The sequence below is a fragment of the Oreochromis niloticus genome, linkage group LG13 (genome assembly GCF_001858045.2).
Source record: "Oreochromis niloticus isolate F11D_XX linkage group LG13, O_niloticus_UMD_NMBU, whole genome shotgun sequence".
Taxonomy (NCBI): Eukaryota; Metazoa; Chordata; class Actinopteri; order Cichliformes; family Cichlidae; genus Oreochromis; species Oreochromis niloticus.
The window spans coordinates 28,833,995-28,855,172 of NC_031978.2; the positions used below are offsets into that span (position 1 = coordinate 28,833,995).

General features: G+C 40.1%; 1 protein-coding gene across 5 annotated transcripts in view; it reads left to right on the plus strand.

Annotated features, from left to right (window-relative positions):
- sertad2b (SERTA domain containing 2b) overlaps positions 1-21,178 on the plus strand; it is a 41,987-nt gene that overhangs the window by 14,788 nt on the left and 6,021 nt on the right. Inside the window, exons 1-2 of one of the 5 annotated variants that reach the window (XM_019366865.2) lie at positions 13,463-13,617; positions 20,065-20,149. The exons of 1 other annotated variant lie outside the window; for it this stretch is intronic. Coding sequence is in view for 1 of the 4 variants with exons in the window: in XM_005457052.4 (XP_005457109.1) it covers positions 13,613-13,617 (5 nt within the window). In the remaining 3 variants the exon portion in view is untranslated. Of the gene's footprint in view, positions 1-8,954; positions 9,089-13,462; positions 13,618-20,064; positions 20,150-21,178 lie in introns of those variants that run through there. 3 more of the 5 variants (XM_019366866.2, XM_019366867.2, XM_005457052.4) reach the window with 3 other exon arrangements.

Sequence of the window (21,178 nt, forward strand, 5' to 3'; positions counted from 1 at the left end):
GTTTTTTTTCCTCTGAATGTATTATTGTAGGGTCTCCCTTATAATATAAAGCGCCTTGAGGCGACTGTTGTTGTGATTCGGCGCTATATAAATAAAATTGAATTGAACTGAAGTGAAAGACTTTGTTATAACATCTAAATATGACGGTATTTTTGCTGGTGGAAGTGTATCGTGTGAACTGAAAACCAAAGAAGCACATTTTAATCAAAGCGGTGTGAGGGCTGGTTCTGTTAAGGAGATGTGAAAGTGTGGGATTTTTTTTTTCATAACCATGGCCGTCCATCACATTCATGTGTGAACATGTAGAAGGAACTCTGTTACATCTGACACAAATGTCCACTTAGTTCAAGGATGGACTGACTAGAATCTGATGGCAAAGTCATTGTGGCTTTTTACACATACATATGTTTGCCTCTATCGGTCAGGCTAAACAGAAGAAGTGATGACGTCTTATTTTCAAAAACGTCAAAGCTCTGCTCTATAGGAATGTTCTGCAAAAACACGTTTCTGGCTGGGTTATGTATTTAAGGCGATAACACAGGAACACCCAGGAATACTGGACTGGTAACATCTTGATGTTGTGGACGTGACTTTTGTCCTTCAGCTTTCACTTCAAAGTTTTCATGTGAGTTCAGGCAGACATGGAAGTAAACTGACACTTGTCTGGATGACAGTGGCAAACGAGTGTAAGGCAGAAATTCCTTTTTTGTTTTTCATTTCTTAGCACTGAACGAGTCACCGGCAACTGATCCAGGATTAGAGGTAGGGTTAGGCTAATCTTCATCTGTTTTTTAAATAATTTTGTCTCTTTGGAACACCCAAATGGAAAATCCTTTAACAGAGGGATGTCAGAGGGAGCTCATTTTACTTCATGAATCAAATACGGCCCACTTTGATCTTAGCCGAGCCGGACCAGTGAAACTCCTCTTTCTGTCAGTGTAAAGAAGTTTAACTGCACATTTAATCCCGGAGGTATCTCAATGTAGAAAAAGACTTTTTTTACACAATAAAGAAATGCTGAAGTAGTTACTGAAAGAAACCTGTCAGCATGACTCACTGGTCTTAAATTGTAAGAAATTAATGTGTAAGAAAAAGTTTTGGCAGTTCACAGCACAGACTTTCCTGTAATCACAAAGCGGAAATTTTTTAAAAATAAATAAAATAGATGATTCACATAAAATGCACTACTTCACTGTAACTGTTTTACATATTATTCTATAGTACAGCATTTTTGTTGTGTATTTATATAGTGAAAAAACAGGATTTTTTTGTAATTTAAATGTTTGTCTTTACTTCATTGCTATTATATGAATGGCTGTGGGGGAGGTCTTATTTAACTCAGTGTAAAAAGATGTGAAAATACAGTTAAAGTCAAAAATTGATGCCCTCTTTCTCATTTTCCAAAGTTGTCCAGTGGGCCTGATTGGAGTCTTTGCGGGACCAATTCTGGGTCACTAGGTCTTATGTTTAACCCCGGTTTTAACAGAAAAGGTTGTCAAAACGTGTCCATTTTTGCATGTGGCAAAAACTAAACCCTAACCCCCAGGCAAGTCCCCGGCGATTTGGTGGGTGTTAAGTGGTGAATTTATCACCGTTGCTTTGTTTGTTATTTTTGTACATTGTTCCGAGTGCATTCTGGTTTTTTAAAAGCTACACCAGAGAGGAAGAATATCTCTCTGTGGAGTGGACTGGAAGGAATAGGGGCACATAAAATGAAGCTGCTTGGTAGCAGAAAATCGGAAGAAAAAGAAAGATGGATAACCAGCTAGGCCGTATAGCTACTAGCTGCTAGTCTCTAAAGCTGCTTCCTTGTGTGCCATGACTTGTGTGTCAGCTCGCTTTCTCTCGAAGATTAATGACCTTCCTGTTTTCAGCTACAATATCCCCCCACAGAGTTTTCAGTGCAGTTTGCTTTGACTTGAAGTGCATTTAAAAAAAAAAAAAAAAGGAAAGAAAGAAATGCTGCAGAATTTATTGTTGGAGGCAAAGCGTCAAAGATATGCATGTGGGAGGAATTCACTCACACATGAAATGACACTGCAGTGAGTTGGTAAAAGCAATAACACTCAAGTTTTTACTATTACTACTCCACCTCTTTTTACTATGACTAACACGTTTACTGCTATGACTGCCATCACTTCCAGTATTTCTCACATCAGCTGCTATTTTCTGTACTTAGAACTTTGGTCAGACTAGTCATGCTAGAGCTAACCCCTGACTGAATTCAGTGTTTTTACTTGGTGGACAGAGGTATCTGTGTCCTAACTACTAATGGTAAGCTTTTCTGTTGGAATGTGTGACACTCACACACTCACTGGATGGGTATACACGCACACGCACACACACACATTAAAGGGTTGGGGAAACTCCTCATTAAACACATAACTGAGTACAGTCTAAGATACGTCTGAAATAGTTGTCTTAGCATTAAATAATGCCTTTATTTTCCTTTCAACTTTGCTTTAAGTCCATTATTAAATATAATTTCGGTAATCTCCATCTTGCCTGTTTCTGGCATTTGTACTCTGATTTGTTAATCCGTTATAGAACACGGGCAGTAAAGTCAGGGACTTGAAAGAGAAAAACAATTCATGTCAGAAGTTATGAAACAAGGAAAACAGAGAAAAGTTCCCAAATGAAAGAGAAACAGAGCAAGAATGAGAGAGAGAGAGGGAGAGAGAACAACAACTTCTTTCCTGTAAGTCACCTGACACTGGAGGCGTTACAGCAGTCGTGAATAAACATACCTCCCTCCCTCCCTTTCTTTCTCTTTGTCTCTGTTTTTCTGTATGGCTCTCTCACTCATGCTCAAGTCAAGTCACAAGCCCTCTCTTTGCAAGATGAAAAGTTTTGTGCAGAGCAACCTAACTGTTTTCTATTTATAGAGCTGTCTCTCGAAATTTTTCATTCACTGGACAGAAAATAAAAAAAGTGGTGTTATTTTGTTTGGGGAAAATAGCAACTCGGAAATGGCTCAGTAGAGCTTTTATTTAAAGATCATACTTTGCGTTTTGTGTTTTGAAAAAGTAAAAAAAAATGAGTCTGTTTTACAACAAATGGTCACCTTGCTCTTGGATCTCAGCCTCGAGCTTACTCCTCTCAATGAAACACAATTTTGAAAAACAGCCTGAAAACAGTTTAAGATCTGTATTTTTTTTTTTTAAAGAAAAAGGAATAAAAAAGCAGAAATCGTTTCCTGAAAGTGAGGTACTGCTGTTTTTACCAGTGTGGCTTCTTTTCTGCTGTGGATTAACGCTGACAGTACTGTGTGCTGTACGCTGGTTAGACATTTACAGCAGTAATTAAGTCTAATTTAAGTAATTTAAGTCTACTGTAATAAACCATTATAATAATTTTTTATTTTTTTTTTATTTTTTCAATAACAGTGGAGCTTTATGGCACAGAGGTAAGAGATATATTAGACATGCCTATTAGCAGGAAACGTTTGATTGTTTTGGTGATGGAAATTTGACGATAAGAAATATATTAAATATAGTCTGGTTGACCCTTCTATCACAACGCTCATAAAAACTGGAGGATTATCTTGACTTGCCTATAAAAATATTAATTTCCAGCCAAAACATGGTATACTGTATAGAGTGTATATACAGTAATAGAACATGACTAACTTGACTTTTAAGGATGGCAATATGAAGAGAAGGAAGAAATCAGACCGTTATGAGCAGATGTTTGCATTCACAGCAGCCTGAGGTGTGCGGATTTGATCTCACTGCATGACTAATGGGCGGGATGTGAAATCATCCGGTTGAAATAGCCTCAATTATCCAGTCACAGCTGAGCGGGAACGAATATAAAAGTATAATATGTAGAGTAACTTCTTCTAGATGGTGTCTCTGTTGCTCCATATACTGTATATAAAAGATGGATGCATCCATTGTGACTATCACAGTCTGCTGTCTCAGTGTTTTGGTCACTGCCATGTTGATTTTTGGAGGATGAGTGAAACGCTACGTCCAGATGAACAGAATCAACTTCTTGAGATTTCCTTAACTGGACTCTATCAAAATAGCTACTTACTAGTATCCACCCATTGTGGGTGGATGTACACATATTGGCAGAAACTCAGGGATCAGTATCATGTCCTTAGATACTTTGATATGCATGATGGAGTAGCCAGGGAATCAATCCACGAGTTTTTTAGTTTGTTTTTTTAATAATAGAATTTTACCCACAAGAATGAAGCATAAACTTATTGAATGAGGCGTTCTACACAGAACGATTCCAGCAAAATGTTCTAGTTCAGTGGTCCCCAACCTTTTTTGTGCCACGGACCAGTTTAACGTCAGACAATATTTTCACGGACCGGCCTTTAAGGTGTCGTGGATAAATACAAGAAAATAAAATAATTCGACCAAGACAAAAACTGTGGTATTTTGTAAATATAATAATAAACGCGAATTCACTGTGTAATTGTGTAACTTTATTAGCAGTGTCTTCCTGAAATCCGCCAACAACAATGAGAGTAACATCCTCCTCTCTGCCCCTTAATGCTCCCTGGTTACTGTGGTAACGTGTAAATATTTCTTTCAAAATAAGACACACAACTACAACACGGGAAAAGACCCAGGGAAACCAAGTTAACGATAAAAACCCTCAAAACCATAAATTTCACACCCGAGCCTCAACTCTTGTGGCCTGGTACCAAACAACTCACGGACCGGTACCGGTCCAATGGGGGTTGGGGACCGCTGCTCTTCTAACTTCAGTGACTTTAATTAGTTACCACACAGCGCTCAGCTATAGTTTCCTTTATTGCGACACCTGTCAAACCACCATTGATGTGAGTGAGGAAACTATCCATACAGACCAAATGGAGAAACTGAACCATCTCCTTTGGATTCCTTGTTGCCATCCTGATGCTGGTGGGAGGCTAAAAACGAGCCCTAGCTGGTTAGTTCTCCTCTTCGTCCTTTGCAAAGCTGAGAACTTTACCCATCATTGCGTGTACTTTCTTCCACTACCTGTTTAACCGCATTTTCAGAATGAACACCTTAATGAGTCACTATCCAGTCTTAAGGTATAAAGTGGTAATACTCAACGCTTGCTGCTTAGCTTCAATAGCCTTCTCATAGTCGTTTACACAACATCATAGCTGTTAAGTCTTCACTTTCTCCTGATAATTTTTGTTAATTTCATTTGAATTTTTACATTGTTCCTTTTTTTTTATTATTATTAAATGGTCTTACATATTTTAGCTCATCTTTATTTAAGCTTACGTAGTCTGTTTTCATGAATGAAACTGATTTGGACTACTTGGCCAACAGTGTAGCTATAAAACCTGACATCTCAGCCTATGTACTAAAACCAGCGGCAGCTGTGGTTTCTGAGGCCAGTTACAGTATCTCAAGATAATTAATCCCGTAATCGTGAGATAAACTGTTTGCCCGGGATCACCGCTTAATTGTCCAATTTAGTTTAGATAACAAACTTTATCCTAAGGATAAAGGGAAGAGCTCTTTAATGAAAGCAGCTTGTAAAGGTCATGGTGTACAGAAGCTTGTTGTCCCAAGATAAGCACACATTTATCATATTTAGAAAACAGTTTTTTATTATGTAGCAACAGCGCAGTAATTCAAGTGCAGTCAAGTCATAGGCTTAAAAAGACTGAAAAGCCCCATTTGTCATCTCTGTAGATACGTAATGATATAATTGGGTCATGTCAACCATGAGATTGCAGTTTCAAGTCATGTGAGAGGCCTAAAGATTTGTGTTCTCTTTTGATGTGAGGGTTGCTTTGTGATTGAAAAACAGTAGGATGCAGTGCAACAAGTCCTAAAAGCCTGCTCACACGGACTGGCTCCTAACTTTTCTCCTCTGCGATTCAACACTGACACATTTTATTAATGCTATTCTGACCATACCATTAATTGTAGATCTCATTAATGCTCACTTGGCTCGTGACAGCTTCCATATAACATCGGCAGACATACGCTGCCATTGACTGTCACAGCAGCGTGCTCAGATCACCAGCATTATAAGAAAAACCATCAGGAAGTTTAAGCGCCGTGACTGCATTTTGGAAGCATATTCGACTAAAATGGAAGCACTGTAGGAGGCCGAGTCGCCTTGCTTACTTGTACTTCCCCTTTTGAAGTGCATGAGTCAAGGCACTTAACAAGTGTTTGAAGTCTCAATGTAATGAGAAGAAAAAAGATGATGAAAAGTGTGTGTGTGTGTGTGTGAGAGAGAGAGAGAGAGAGAGAGAGAGGGAGGAACGGGCTCTGTCCACCTTTGTGTGGGTGGTTATATCAGTTTAGACTGTATAGCACAAAATTGTGCCGCTAACTGTGGATATATCACATCAGGGATAAAGGATTTTCTGTGTATGCACGGAACCGAGGTAACAGCTGTGTCTGGGCCAAAGAGACGGGGCAAAGAGACAATGAGAGAGAAGAGGAGGAGGTAGAGACAAAGAGGGAGAATGGGAAAGAAAGCAGATGGGTGTCTTTTGGTGTGGAGCCCTTCCCCTCCCTGCTCCCCCCACCCCAATGTTTTCTCCATGTTGGGCCTGTGTGCCACACCCATGTCTAATAGTGTTAATAATATTCTCTTCACACACCCTCCCCAAATCTGCCAGCACACACAGATGTTTCTACTGGTTTTACTCTTCTTTATTTTAAGACTTAAACTTAAAAGGGAGAATAATCAGCGGTGTAGTTGATAGAACGTAAACATTCTGTTACACAATCCCTTTACAGTAAATCACAATTACTTTGACATTAGATTAAGGTCCACTTGTGTGGGATGACAGAGTAATAATCTTTTATGATAACAAACAATGGGGACAAGTATTTTAGCACTGAAATGTAGTTCACCACAAACCATTTGCTTGTTTGATCAAGGGGCAATGGTACTAGTCTTTATTTGATTTATATTTTATAGAAGATGTAATAATTACCATATAACTACATCTGGTTCATGCACTGGCTATTAAAGTTGTACTTGACTTGTGAAGGGCGAACCCAATGCTGAAGTGTCTTGAACCTACATTCTTTTTACTGACCAGCAGGGGGCGAATACCGTGGTTGCAAAAAACCGCAGGTTTTGTAGAAGTCTCTGAGAAAACAGTCCTTTGCTCCTTTGCTATATGATCTCAGTAAAAAACGTCCTTTAAATGTTCAAGCCTTAATAAATTGTGATGGCCATTTTATTATAACAACAAAAAAACTGGGTTCGTTATCTAATTTGGTAACGACTTAGTGTATCAATCACAAGATTTGCGTTTATAGTCAGATCACTCTCATCTCCTCTTGACTTCTAGTTTCAAAAAGTGAAGAGGGCAATGGTGAAAACACTCAGCTCAAGGTTTCATAGCAAAACGTAACAAACCAATGGTTGACCTCACAGTGCCCATCTCCATCTTTTATATACAGCCTATTGGTGACGACAGATGACGCACTCAAAAACTATATCATTGTTGTGTTAATTATTAAGTCGCTAAATGAAAAAAACACTGAAGATTTAGTATTTATTCATTTGTTTATTGAAGACCAATTAAAAATAACTCAAAATAACAGTTCATTTGTAACCATCCAGCTGAATTCCATTCACAAGAATCGAAGTTCTTATCCTTATTATCCTGATTACCCTGATTCTTTTTCACCCACCCAAATATCAGTCGGCTGATAGTGACAGCGACCGATCGCATTTGTCTTTATGCAGGAAAACTTGTGTATAGAATATAATGCATTCAGAGGGTAATTTTAGAAACAAAATGCACAAATCTGACTGTTTCCACATTCGTAGCTGTGGCACATTCAGTAGAGCATCTGGGAAGACAGGTGTTGTCTGCACAGTCTTCACTAGTTTGTGATGTACATTGGTGGAAATTGCTGGAGCCTATCCCAGCTTAAATAGGGTGAAAGGTGGGCTACATGCTGGATAGGTTGGCAGTCCATTATGGGGTTAACACAGAGAGACAAACAACTAAACACTCTTACAATTTGATATATCAATATCAGAATTAAAATAAGCAAATGAAGCATCAGATGGACTCTTGTAGTAGTAACAGCAATTGTAGCAGTAATAACTGGAAATGTACAGTAGGCTGTTGTTGTAATGGTTGTAGTAATACTAGTAGCAGAGGTGTTAAAGTGTTCAGCGGGCACAGCAATGGATTACTAAACTCAAGACTGCTTGCCATGCAGGACCGCATTTACTTCAGTGAATAAGTCACCAGCAGATGGTTGGAAGTTACAGTGATACTTCCTGTATTACTAAGAAAAATACACAACTGAGGACATAATCAATACATTGTTCACATCAACGGCACTTATGAGTAACAGACACACGAGTGTGAATCAACTGTTGTGCTTGGTGGCATTTTTCAGCTCATGTGTCTGCATGAATTTAGAGAGCCTGATGATATGAAAATGCACCTCGTGTTGTCCTGCCGAGTATAAATGGAACATGATGTTCGGTGATCTAATTCTGGTGACTGCCATAATCCCTTGTGTTACCACCCAAAGGTGCAACACAGTGATGGATGAAAGCGCGTTGATGGATGGATGCAGCTTCATGCGCTGGGTGTTGAGTTGGACCAGTGAACTCACTGTGAGTCAGGTTCACAGTTATAGTGGCACACAAACACACACAACCTGATATGTGATGAGTAAGTTATCTAGTTCCTGGTCTGACATTAGAACCTCGGAAAAAATGAAAAAATTGAATGGCAGGAAAATATGTAGAATCGGAGAGACAAAAACAGAGGCACAGGAAGAAAATTAAGGTTACCGGCAACAGCAAAAAGTTTTACTCAGTGAGGGAAATAAAAGAGCAAAGGAGAAATAAATAGATAAATGGAGGGAGGGAGGGATATTGTGGGTGCAGCTCTCTCCAGTTGGTGTTGCTATGGCCCTGCCCTCCCTGCTCACTGAGCCATTTCCTGTTTTTGACCTGAAATCTTTATTTAGAGCCATCTCTCCTCGCTGCTCTGCATTCATGAGTCAACTCAGAGTCCAGAGAGATGAACGCGCTACTAAAATCAGATCTCCATTCACCACAGAAACTACGTATGCACCCTGGCTAACCCACTGGTTATCTGTACAGCAGCCGGAGCTTCATTCGGGTCTGTTTGCATGATTAAGAAACAATAGGATACATCCTTGTTGCCAAAAATAACAATTTCTCTGTCTGATCAGTTGTTTCCACAAGTTCTACAGTGCTGAATCATTGAACAAGTTAGTTTAATTAATTATGTACTTTTTTATGTCTCTCAGCCTTTATCTAAACATGAATTTTGACCCTGTTATATCAGAATTATAAATGAAGCAAGTGGAACATTACATGGTGGAAGCAATGGAAATTGTGCAAAAAGTCACAGAAGCAAAAGCATTTGATTGTGTATTGAACTGTGATGTCTTTGGAGTTGTGACAGAAAAGAGACCCCAAAACCTTGGAGTGTTGTTTGTCATTCACTCTTATGTCCTATAATCTGGTATACAGAAGAGGAAGAACTAGAAAGTTGATAGGGGGAGTGAAAGTTTTGAATTTGTGTCATGAAATTTTCATTGAATATCTGCTAATTACGAGCCAGAGCTTTTTATTGAGTGAAGAGATGTACGAGCCTGAGAAGAAAACGACATAGTGATGTAAGCCGCACGACAGAGAAAAAAGTAGCTCGGGGAGCTTCTAGCAAATGAAGACTGTAAAGAAAAGACGAACATAGCTGCTGTGGCATCACAAATTGGTTTGAAGTCTTGATGTGTCATTTTGGGTATCAGATTCTTGTTGTTTTCTTTTTCTTTTTTTCAAACTAAACATAACCAAATTCGGAAAACAGTTTGGAGCTGGTAGTATCAGCTGATACTATCATTGGCTCCCGAGCTTCATTGGCAGGACGAGGGAGTAATTCAGTGTATAAGTGCAATTGCTTTTGCCAGTGTTAGCTGCTGTTAGTGATACAGGGAGTGCAGAATTATTAGGCAAGTTGTATTTTTGAGGAATAATTTTATTATTGAACAACAACCATGTTCTCAATGAACCCAAAAAACTCATTAATATCAAAGCTGAATGTTTTTGGAAGTAGTTTTTAGTTTGTTTTTAGTTTTAGCTATTTTAGGGGGATATCTGTGTGTGCAGGTGACTATTACTGTGCATAATTATTAGGCAACTTAACAAAAAACAAATATATACCCATTTCAATTATTTATTTTTACCAGTGAAACCAATATAACATCTCCACATTCACAAATATACATTTCTGACATTCAAAAACAAAACAAAAACAAATCAGCGACCAATATAGCCACCTTTCTTTGCAAGGACACTCAAAAGCCTGCCATCCATGGATTCTGTCAGTGTTTTGATCTGTTCACCATCAACATTGCGTGCAGCAGCAACCACAGCCTCCCAGACACTGTTCAGAGAGGTGTACTGTTTTCCCTCCTTGTAAATCTCACATTTGATGATGGACCACAGGTTCTCAATGGGGTTCAGATCAGGTGAACAAGGAGGCCATGTCATTAGTTTTTCTTCTTTCATACCCTTTCTTGCCAGCCACGCTGTGGAGTACTTGGACGCGTGTGATGGAGCATTGTCCTGCATGAAAATCATGTTTTTCTTGAAGGATGCAGACTTCTTCCTGTACCACTGCTTGAAGAAGGTGTCTTCCAGAAACTGGCAGTAGGACTGGGAGTTGAACTTGACTCCATCCTCAACCCGAAAAGGCCCCACAAGCTCATCTTTGATGATACCAGCCCAAACCAGTACTCCACCTCCACCTTGCTGGCGTCTGAGTCGGACTGGAGCTCTCTGCCCTTTACCAATCCGGCCACGGGCCCATCCATCTGGCCCATCAAGACTCACTCTCATTTCATCAGTCCATAAAACCTTAGAAAAATCAGTCTTGAGATATTTCTTGGCCCAGTCTTGACGTTTCAGCTTGTGTGTCTTGTTCAGTGGTGGTCGTCTTTCAGCCTTTCTTACCTTGGCCATGTCTCTGAGTATTGCACACCTTGTGCTTTTGGGCACTCCAGTGATGTTGCAGCTCTGAAATATGGCCAAACTGGTGGCAAGTGGCATCTTGGCAGCTGCACGCTTGACTTTTCTCAGTTCATGGGCAGTTATTTTGCGCCTTGGTTTTTCCACACGCTTCTTGCGACCCTGTTGACTATTTTGAATGAAACCCTTGATTGTTCGATGATCACGCTTCAGAAGCTTTGCAATTTTAAGACTGCTGCATCCCTCTGCAAGATATCTCACTATTTTTGACTTTTCTGAGCCTGTCAAGTCCTTCTTTTGACCCATTTTGCCAAAGGAAAGGAAGTTGCCTAATAATTATGCACACCTGATATAGGGTGTTGATGTCATTAGACCACACCCCTTCTCATTACAGAGACGCACATCACCTAATATGCTTAATTGGTAGTAGGCTTTCGAGCCTATACAGCTTGGAGTAAGACAACATGCATGAAGAGGATGATGTGGACAAAATACTCATTTGCCTAATAATTCTGCACTCCCTGTACGTTTCTTAAAGTGGATCTAGCATTGTTGGACTCAGACACGTATATAGCAAATAAACTCTTATGCAATGCAAAAATGTTATCAAACAAAACTGCAGTTTTTAACATTAGCTTGCATAATGTTTAGCCAGCTGTCAACTGTCTGGAAACAGAAGGGTCTCATGTCTAGTCTGCAGGTGGCGTTGCCTTCTTCGTTCATGTTTTTGCATCTTTGGTAAAGATGCCATCTCAGATGATAAAACATATGTGTTTTATTTGCCTGAACGATATGCGAGCACCTAAGAGATCTCATCTCCTCTGCCTTTGGCGTACTGCGTGTATACATGTAGTAACCACGTACATAATATGCGATTGGCAGAACAGCGATGTCCACTGCTATCAAGATAGCTTTACTAGAGTATTTCTAGGTTTATGACAATTAATGAGCTTTCTGGAAAACATTGTTACAGACTCATCACTGAATATTTGTGAGTACAATATTCTTTTTTATTATTATTATTAAATAACCAAAAAATGACTTGATTACCATTTTTTAAAAATTTCTCATTTAGACTAACCTGTTTTATATAATATCTGGCTAAAAAAAATCATTAAACAAAACTCGATGGCCAAAATGCCGAGCTTAAACTTACAGGACGGAACTTTACTAAACAATGAGTGACATTGTAATTTGTGTCCACCTATATTTACAGCCTATTTTGCTGCTTGTTATAATTGACCTGTAGCATAGCTTACAATGTCATCACCAAAGTTTCTAAATAAGTAAATCTTGAAAAGATGCACGGGTGACTTTTATTGTGTACTTCCTGGTGTGAGCAGTGTACCTTAAAGGTCTAATTCCTGTTTTTGCCACCTTTAAAACCACAGAAACTGACAGTTGGTATCTGGAAACGCTGAGGTCCAGTAGATGGAAATACAACAAGTTGATTAAAGGCTGCCCTAGGAACATGGCGCCTGTCTTAAAAAAAAAGTGTTATGAGGCTATATTAGGGCACAACTGGGCAGCGTGCAACAGAGGGCATCGGGGCCACAAACGGTCTGTGTGCCCATTTTGTGCCTCAGGATGCGCCGGTGAACTGGTGTTTTTGTCTGCACGGAGCAGACTGCAGGGTTTTGTTTGAGTTTACCGGACATCACCCTGCCATCTGCTGCAGAGTAGGATGGATGTCAGTAACCAGCCAAAAGGCACCGGCCGTGCACTCTTCAGTTTCGTCACCACTGACTACTGTAGTATTAATCAAGGAATAATTGAATGAATTTCAGCTTTTTAATGCATTCGACAATATGAAAAAGCGAAAAAATTCTGAAACGAGTGTAAAATTGCATATATATATATATATATATATATATATAAGAAGCCTTGACAATGTGAACGTTGCATCAATTTCGTTTGTAATGTTATTAATGTTTAATTAACTAGTCTTACACTGAGTGGGAGAGAGAAGGCACAGCGTTAAGACATTGTGTGTGTGTTTGTGTGTGTGTGTGTGTGAGAGAGAGAGCGAGTGAGTGTGTGGGTGGAAAGGTGGGCGGGGCAAAGTTGACGACGCTGCCTTTCGGGGCAGCTGTTCGGTTTCAGCTTCTCTTGTAGCGTTCAAGTGTTCCTCGTAAATATATGAACCATGACAAAATGGATTCTGGCATAACGGTAATTATGCAGTTGTTAAATTAAATTGGCATCAGGAGTGTAACTGATGCTCAATGGGAAGCCACTTCCAGAAACTCAATTCCATCTAACAAGGAAAGAAAGCGTATTTGCTAAGGGCTGTATATTCTTACTACACATTTTGTCGATCCGTCCAAGTGAAACTTTTAAAAGAAATATATCAGCCCTCTTCAGTATCCGATAGTAGATTTTCATGTGTGCCACATAACCCTAACAAACTCGTGTTTTTTCGGTAAATGACACTAAAGTGCGAGACATTAGCGCACGTGCTTTTCACCTCGCGAGCGGCTCCGGCAGCTCGTGAAGGCAGCAGCGTTCCTGTAAGCGGAGGCAGTTTTCTCCTCCTATCAGCGCCATTGTGTGACAGAGTCTCCGGGAGCTCGGACGGACTGTTTTTCTGTAGGCGACGGGACTGTTTAAATACCCTCCATGTTACTCTTTAAACACCCGGCGGACCTGGATGCGGTAAGACATCGTTTCTCACATTTTAAAGAGCAAAGCAAAAAACACGCCGAACAAGTGTGTTAAATTTCGGTGTGACTGTGTAATTTATTGGTAATGAATAATAGAAACGGTGACGGCTAGTGTTTCAGGGCTGCTACGGGGTAGCTGAGTCTTGTTGAAAAAGTTTCACTATTAATATTTGCAATTCCCTGTTCCCTCTGTACTTCCACGGACCCTCATTCACTGTGTTATACAAACTCAGTCCAGCTGACAGAGTCGAGCCAGCAGCCGCCACTTCTGAGTTGGTCTGTCCGATAAACTTTTCAGTCCTCAAAATACACTGAAGGTTTTCACTGTAGAAAAACGTGAAATAAATAAACAGGTTATCTTTGACTACTGTTTATCTACAGTTAATTTGAACATTTGGCTGTAAATAAATGACACAAGTCGGTGTCAACACACTTACGTTTAAATGGCAATCAAACAAACATGTAAAGTCAACTTGGTAGAAGTGAGTTGACAACAAGAAGACATAAAAGTCAGGTTTGAGTATATTTCAATGGTATGTATTTTATAATGTGTGTGTGTGTATTTTATATATATATATATCTATCTATCTATAGATAGATAGATATATACACCAATATATATACCATTCTTCCACTTCCTCGTAATCCTGTCGTACAAAAAAATGGCTGCAGTTCGGCAACGTTCAGCAGAGGGCGCTGAGGAGCCAGTCCTCAATGTATAGGGTGAGCTACTTAAATGGCTAAAATAATTAATTACACTGACTTCTTAACGAAAAGGACGAATTTTAATTTGGATAAAAGGACACTTAAGTCCTTTTGGCTTTCCTAATAGGAAGCTACTAGCATTCATCTATTCCATGCTGATTGATCCATTAAGGATTTATGAAATGATAAACAATGGCTAGACATAAGAAATGTAGTTGAACCGCAAAAGAAATTGACCTATGTCTAAGCAGCAGCTGGTTGTGGTTGCTGGTTCGTGCCTGAAGTGAAAATGGTAGAGTGGCTCTTGGTACTGTGACATGTCTTAACACTCCCAGAAAGGCTTTTTGGTGAAATCAAATCCTGGAAACAAAACAGGATTCCCAAAACAGGAGTTTCAGCTCCATAGGGCTCCCACTCATTCTGGACTATCTCGTGAGCCCCCCGCTATGATATCCTGCTATTGGCTATCTTTGTGAGACGTAGTGTTGGACACCAGCGAAGCAGTGAACTGTGTTTCTTAAGCCTAAGTAAGTGTAGCTGTTGTGGTAAAGTTGAGGGGCCTCTAACTTTCGTAACAAGCACCACAACATATGAGAACTCCCCTAATGACAGCAGCTCCTCACTTTTTGGTTGTGACCTGCAAGCTGTGCATCAGTCATGTCAGAGGTACTTACTTTGTGCTCACGAGTACCCACAACATAGACTTAGCGTCAGACCACAGACAGTCGGCAGATGTGCTGCAGAGTTATACAACTGTAAAAGAGCAGAAAACCACACAGGGGGAGAGAGGAAAGCCTAGTTTTTACTGAATGGGGAAGTCCTCAGGGGGTCCCCAAATTCCAGGCAGAGTCTAGAGTCCATTTAAAATTTCCAAATTGTACTATTTGGTTTACTGGAGCATTTCCAGTTCCAGAAAAAACAATCCTGATTTTATTTTTGCACCCAGGCAGCTCGTTCAGCTCATGCTGCCATCTCCAGAACAAATACATCAGCATCGAGCTGGGAGGAAAACATTAAAGCTCAGAGAGCCTGGATGTTGCAGAAGACATGACAGCTGCAGGCTTTTATTTTGAATCTGTAAGACCTAATAACAGAGTTTGATGCACGAGGGGTGGTTAATGTAGGTGAGCTGTATACCTTTAGCATGTGTGAGCGGTGCAGTTGCAAGGCTTGGTTTGTGCTGATGAGGATTATATTCAAGTAATACGGGTGCTGTCTGCAGTTGAAATGATGACACTCGCAGTACTGAAGCTGGTGCTTCTGTAACAAGGTGGGCACTGTGGTAAAAAGGCAGATTTTTGCCATGATGTGGCGCGTGCTGCAGTAATAAGGCACATACTGCAGTAATAAGGTGGGTACTACTTCACACCCGATGACCAGACATGTCAACGCTGTAGATTTCTGCAGCTTCAGAGGCTTTGTCACTGGAAGTGTCAAGCTGTTTTCTCCCTCGGTGGCTCAGCGGAGAGAGTGGAGCGCTCAACAGCATGTAGACATGTCTGCTGACCTAAATCTGCTCTCTTCTTCTGCCTTTTATTTATAGACTTAAGTGTGCGTCTGTGTGTGTGTGTGTGAGAGAGAGAGAGACAGAGAGAGTCAGTTTGTGCGTGAATATAAAAAATGACCAGAAATTTGAGACACACACGCTCACTTTTTGTGTGTGTTCATTGTGTGCTACTGCATAGTTCTTTAGGAAGTGGAAAATGGTGGACTGTCCCTTTAACAGAAGTGAGCAACGTTATGATGTTGTATAAAAAAGGCACCTGACATGGCTGTCTTTTATGATTGACATAGGGTCCAATGCACTGACTGGGGGGCCCTGAGTAGCAAAGCCCCTCTGAAATGTGTCATATTAGTTCAGCTATGTGCAAAAATTAGGGAAGGAAACAAGGAGGCTGGATCCCCTTTTTTCTGGGAAAAACTGTGAATGCATGGTTTGTTTGTTTTTTTATTAATATAAAAAGTTTTGGCACCTGTTGAAGAAGTTTTGGTTTCTCATAGAAAGGAAAATCACCTGGACTGCGACACAAAACATGCTTTAAACACTCCTGTGGATTTAAGCTCTAATATATTCTTAGTTGCTAGTTACACCTACATTAATAACAAGGTATTATATGCTACCTGCTCTATTTTTCGCACCTCATATTATAATCTAATCCAAACTTCAACTAAATACTACCAGCTACGTGTGTCTAATAAACAGGCTACTGAATGTAACTTTATCATGAGTCCAGGGGGGAAAATGGTTTAAAGAAAGTGACTCTGTTGCTTTGTCTCTGAACTTTGGACTTCTTTTTCCGTAACACTGCGAGTAATGTTGGTGATCCGAACTAGAGCATGTGAAAAATCTCTTAAGTAACTTGAGACTTTTCAAACATTGTGAATGTGTGACTTTGATTCATGTAGTTAAACATGAATCTGAAAAATTAATTCTTATGTATTTAAAGCTCAGAAATGAAGTATTTGCAGTTTCAGCAAGGTCCTCAAGACTTTTTATTTTAGCATCACTTCACAAAAAGGGTTAAAATCCAACCTGTGCTTGCCGTGCCAGTACTCTCTCACACACACATGCGCACACACACCGGTGCTTCTTTATTAATGGGATGTTGCGTGTTGTCTAGTTGGAGCTGCAGTGTTTTGTAACCATGTCCGTCATTATGTAAGAGATCGTAGTGAATTCTCTGTCTGATACCCAGCTGACCTCTGTCATGTGAGTGTTTATGATCACTATGAGACACACACAGATACAGGCACGCACACACACACACACACACACACACACACACACACAGATGGACATGGTTTCCAGCAGTATGATTGGCTTATTTATTTTGCTTTGGACGCTCTACTACCATCTGTCCTCCCTCCTTGTTGTTCCACAGAAGCGCTCAGGAACATTTTTTTCCCAGGGATTTGAAAATAAAAGTGTTTTCCAGATTAAGCATGTCTTGTATAAATGGAATTTCAGCTTATTGTTAGATAATTTGCCAATTTGTTGGGCCACAACTGACCTCTTATTCAAAATATTATGATAAAATGACACTGCACAATTGCACTTGAATTTGCTGGAGGTGTAATCACAAATGGAATGGCCTTCGCTTCTGTAATCAACCTTTTTTCACCTTCTCCACATCTTCTTTTTAAACCACATGTGCAAGGTGAACCTTGACTTGCTTAATGAAAAGTCTTTTGGGGAATGACATACATGTGTTTTCTTCTTTTATTAGAGGTCAATGAAAAAAAACATTTAAGGGAGAAGAAAAGGCAGCAAGGCGTTGATAAGGATTTTCAATGATTGTTGATGCTTATGAGTAATTGGGGCACGCCTCAGCGCATGTGTGCAAGCGCTCAAATATGTCAGAAAACCGGTATTCTTATAGTAGTACACAGAGCAGGAGCAGTATCAGCAGTAGTAGCTTGTATCGTCATAGTGTAATTGTATCTTAAGTTGCGTGTGGAAGTGTAGAAGCTGGTGAGCGTAGTCAGTCTGGTCAGGCCAGAACTACACCATCTCTTCCTCTGGGTTTTGTCTGGAATGTGTTTACTAGTTCTGCATTGTGTGTGAGTGTGTGTGTGTCTGTGTGTGTGTGAGTGAGAGAGGAAAAAAGAGGGAGACACAGAGGAGTGAGTTGGACAGCGTTGTCCTCATGTGCAGAGCTGGGTGCATTACAGTGAGGAAGAATGGGACGGCGCAGTCATACCTGCAGACTGCTGTCGAACACGCGTCCAACTTTGACTGCTTTCTTGCTCGACCTGCAGCAGTGTAGTGGAGTGTCTGCACTTTGTGCATCTAGAGAACCTGAAATAGCCTGATGTGGAGGTGAGGGGGTGGGAGGGGTGGATGCGCAGCTGAGGCATGGAAACCGGCGTATCCGGTTACAGGATCATAATATCACTGCAGAGTCCATCCACTAGCACTGCACTACTGCACAACACACACTCACTACAGTCAGCTCTCAGAGTAACATGCACAGCCCGCATGTCTGTGCATTTACAGGCTAACATGCACTTCCACACAGCAGAGCTCACCTCTGCATGAAAAAAAGCTATACACGGTCCTTTACTGTTATTTTGGGATTCGATTCACACCGTGCTCTTTATTTGTTCATGCAAAGTCATCCCTTCTGATTGGTCATCTTTTCTTCTTCGCTTCATGTGATTGTTTTACTAGAAAGGCCACTTTTCTGAAAGCTTTGTCAGCTTTTAATGTAATCATATCTTTATCACACGCTTAGCTGCAAGCACCTACCAGATTGTAAATTTCACGTTAAGGTGCTATTTGATTGTAGTGTGGTTCTATCAGTTGCAGTAAATCCTTCCTTTATGAAGTAGACGAGCCCAAAGACATTCAGGGGGCCAGCCCAGTGTGTGGTTAGCTCTTGGTTTTGTATCAGGATATTTGGTGATATTTTACGCTGCAGGCAAAACCAAAGGAATGCTTCTTTTGACAAATGTTTTTCACATGGATCTGATGACTCTGATAGAAGTAATTGTTTATGTATTGATTTGGATTTGTTTGGTATGTTTTGCAAAGGCAAGGAGAAAAGGAGTAAACGCAATAAATAAACAGTTTTTGTTTGCTTATATTCAAGTAATACTTAGATATTGGACTTTGAGTAAAGTTTGGTCTACTTTGTATCGTTTGCCTCTGATATGATGATGGTTGTAACCTTTCACAGAGTATTGTTACTTCTGTAACTACTGATTTTGTTTTGCAACTCCGTATCAAATGTAATGTAGTGAGTATCAGGGGAAAATTTGTTCTATATTTGACCTTCAGAACTGCAGCTTGTTGTATTTCTACTCAAAGCTTCTTTGCTTTGAAGGTCTGAATAGACCTTTTACTATGTTTACCTCATGGGAAAAAGGTAGTTTTAATACCTTACTTTGCAAGACAGCTAACAGTGATTCACGTCGTCACAATGACCTTGAGTAAAGATCGCGGCTCCATTTTAGAGCGTAGTATTCCTCCATGGCTGTGCTTTATCACGTCGACTCATTTATGACCTGTTTTTCTTCCCCTCGTGCGGTCATATCTAGACATGGCTCATAGAGAGTAGGATGGTGCTGGGCCTGTGAACTTTGACAGCCGGCGGAACGGGGAGGTGGAGGGTGTGAGGTAAACGCTGAAGGGCGGATGAAAAAGAACGATTGAGAAGAAGTAAAATTCCAGAAAGTGAGTGAAGAAGATGTTGAGTAGAAGGAAAGGGAAGAGGAGGATAATGAAGTGGAATGTAAGGGGTGGGGCACCTCTGGTATGTCAGCCCTGCACTCAGTGTGTGCGAATGTGTGTGTGTGAGTCTAAACACCCCACCATGACTCAGTGAGTCAGACATGCGCAGCTGCTTCAGCTCTCAATCACACACCCGCAAAATGCTTTGAAACTATCTCTGTTGCTCTCTCTTTGATTCTCTGTTTCTGTCTCTCTCTGATTCGCCATTTCCCTGGAAGATCCACAAGCAGCTGCAGTGGGTGGAGAGGCTGCTTTTTTAAATTCACACACACACAAATGTTAAAAATCAGTCATTAATTTTTGAATGAACCCCCAACAATTTCTTGACTGCAGTAAAGAAACGCATAGTTTAAAAAATGTGTTGATTTTTCAAACTATTTCTTTGTGGATTAGTGTTGACACACAAAGACTGCTTAGAAAAGATTCATGTAGCTTCTGGGACTGAAAGGTGAAGACAGTGTTGTGGTGCATTAATCCTGCATTCTTTCTATTGGCCAGCAGGGGGCACATCCTCTGGTTTCAAAGAGTTTTGTTGAATAAGTCTATGGAAATCTGGCCCAACTGCTCTCTTCGTCTGTGACTTCAGGTTTGTCTAATTCTTTAGTTTCAAGATACTCACTTTGTAAATAATTGTTCTATTTAGAGTTATAAAGTAGAAAATAAAAAGCAGGTTATGATTTACCATTGCATAAATGAAAGCTATACACATTTTCATTTCAACCCTAACACTCAATCATCACGGTTTCAAAAAATGGCGACACTGAAAATGCTCAAGTTAATACACCACAAACCAGCAGATGATATCTTTTATATGCAGTCCTCCCACTAACCCTGAGAGGTCCTCTCTCCACTAGCACAGAGCAAGCAAGGCTAGAGTTTAAGAGACTACTTGAGAACACCTGATGCACATCATGAAGCTAATGAAGCATCTGCCCAAACTCAGACTGCTGAAAAGTGTGCCATCCAGATAGATAGAGCAAGCTTTTCCTCCAAGGCTGGCTACTTCTGGACTCTCTCTTACCTGGGGCTGAAGCAGTGGGGTGCTTAGTGGTCTCTCTTTCATCTGATGATGGCTGTCTAAACTATAGCAACCAGCCCAGCCGCTAATGCAGTGTGTCCTCCACAGCTCACAGGATTTTTAAATAGAAATGTTATTTTTCGTAGCATGACCAAGAAAAGTCCTCATTTAAATTTTTTTTTGTGAAGAGCTTTTGTTTTAGTTTTATTATCAAGGTCACTATGACATATATAACAAAGAAGTCTGTGGACTTCTTTTAGTAACAATGTAGTTTGTTTTCTTTGCTGTTTTTCAGATTTTTGTCCACATATATGATATACACACTATAATTTAATAATAAAGACAATCCTACAGTTTTGAAATGCCTTGCTTTTGAGGGGAACAGTCCGTGGATGATGAGAATAAGTGAATAAGCCAGGACTAGTTCATGCAAAATAAAATTTTAATACTTCTGAATCTCCACACTTGAAGATCTGGCTGTCGCAAGAATGGAGGAGATGTGATATCGTTTATAGGTGGAGAAAAATGGTACTTAAAGAAGCCATTCATAGTTTTCATACGTGCACTCAAAAAAAATTGAATGAACATGAAACAATT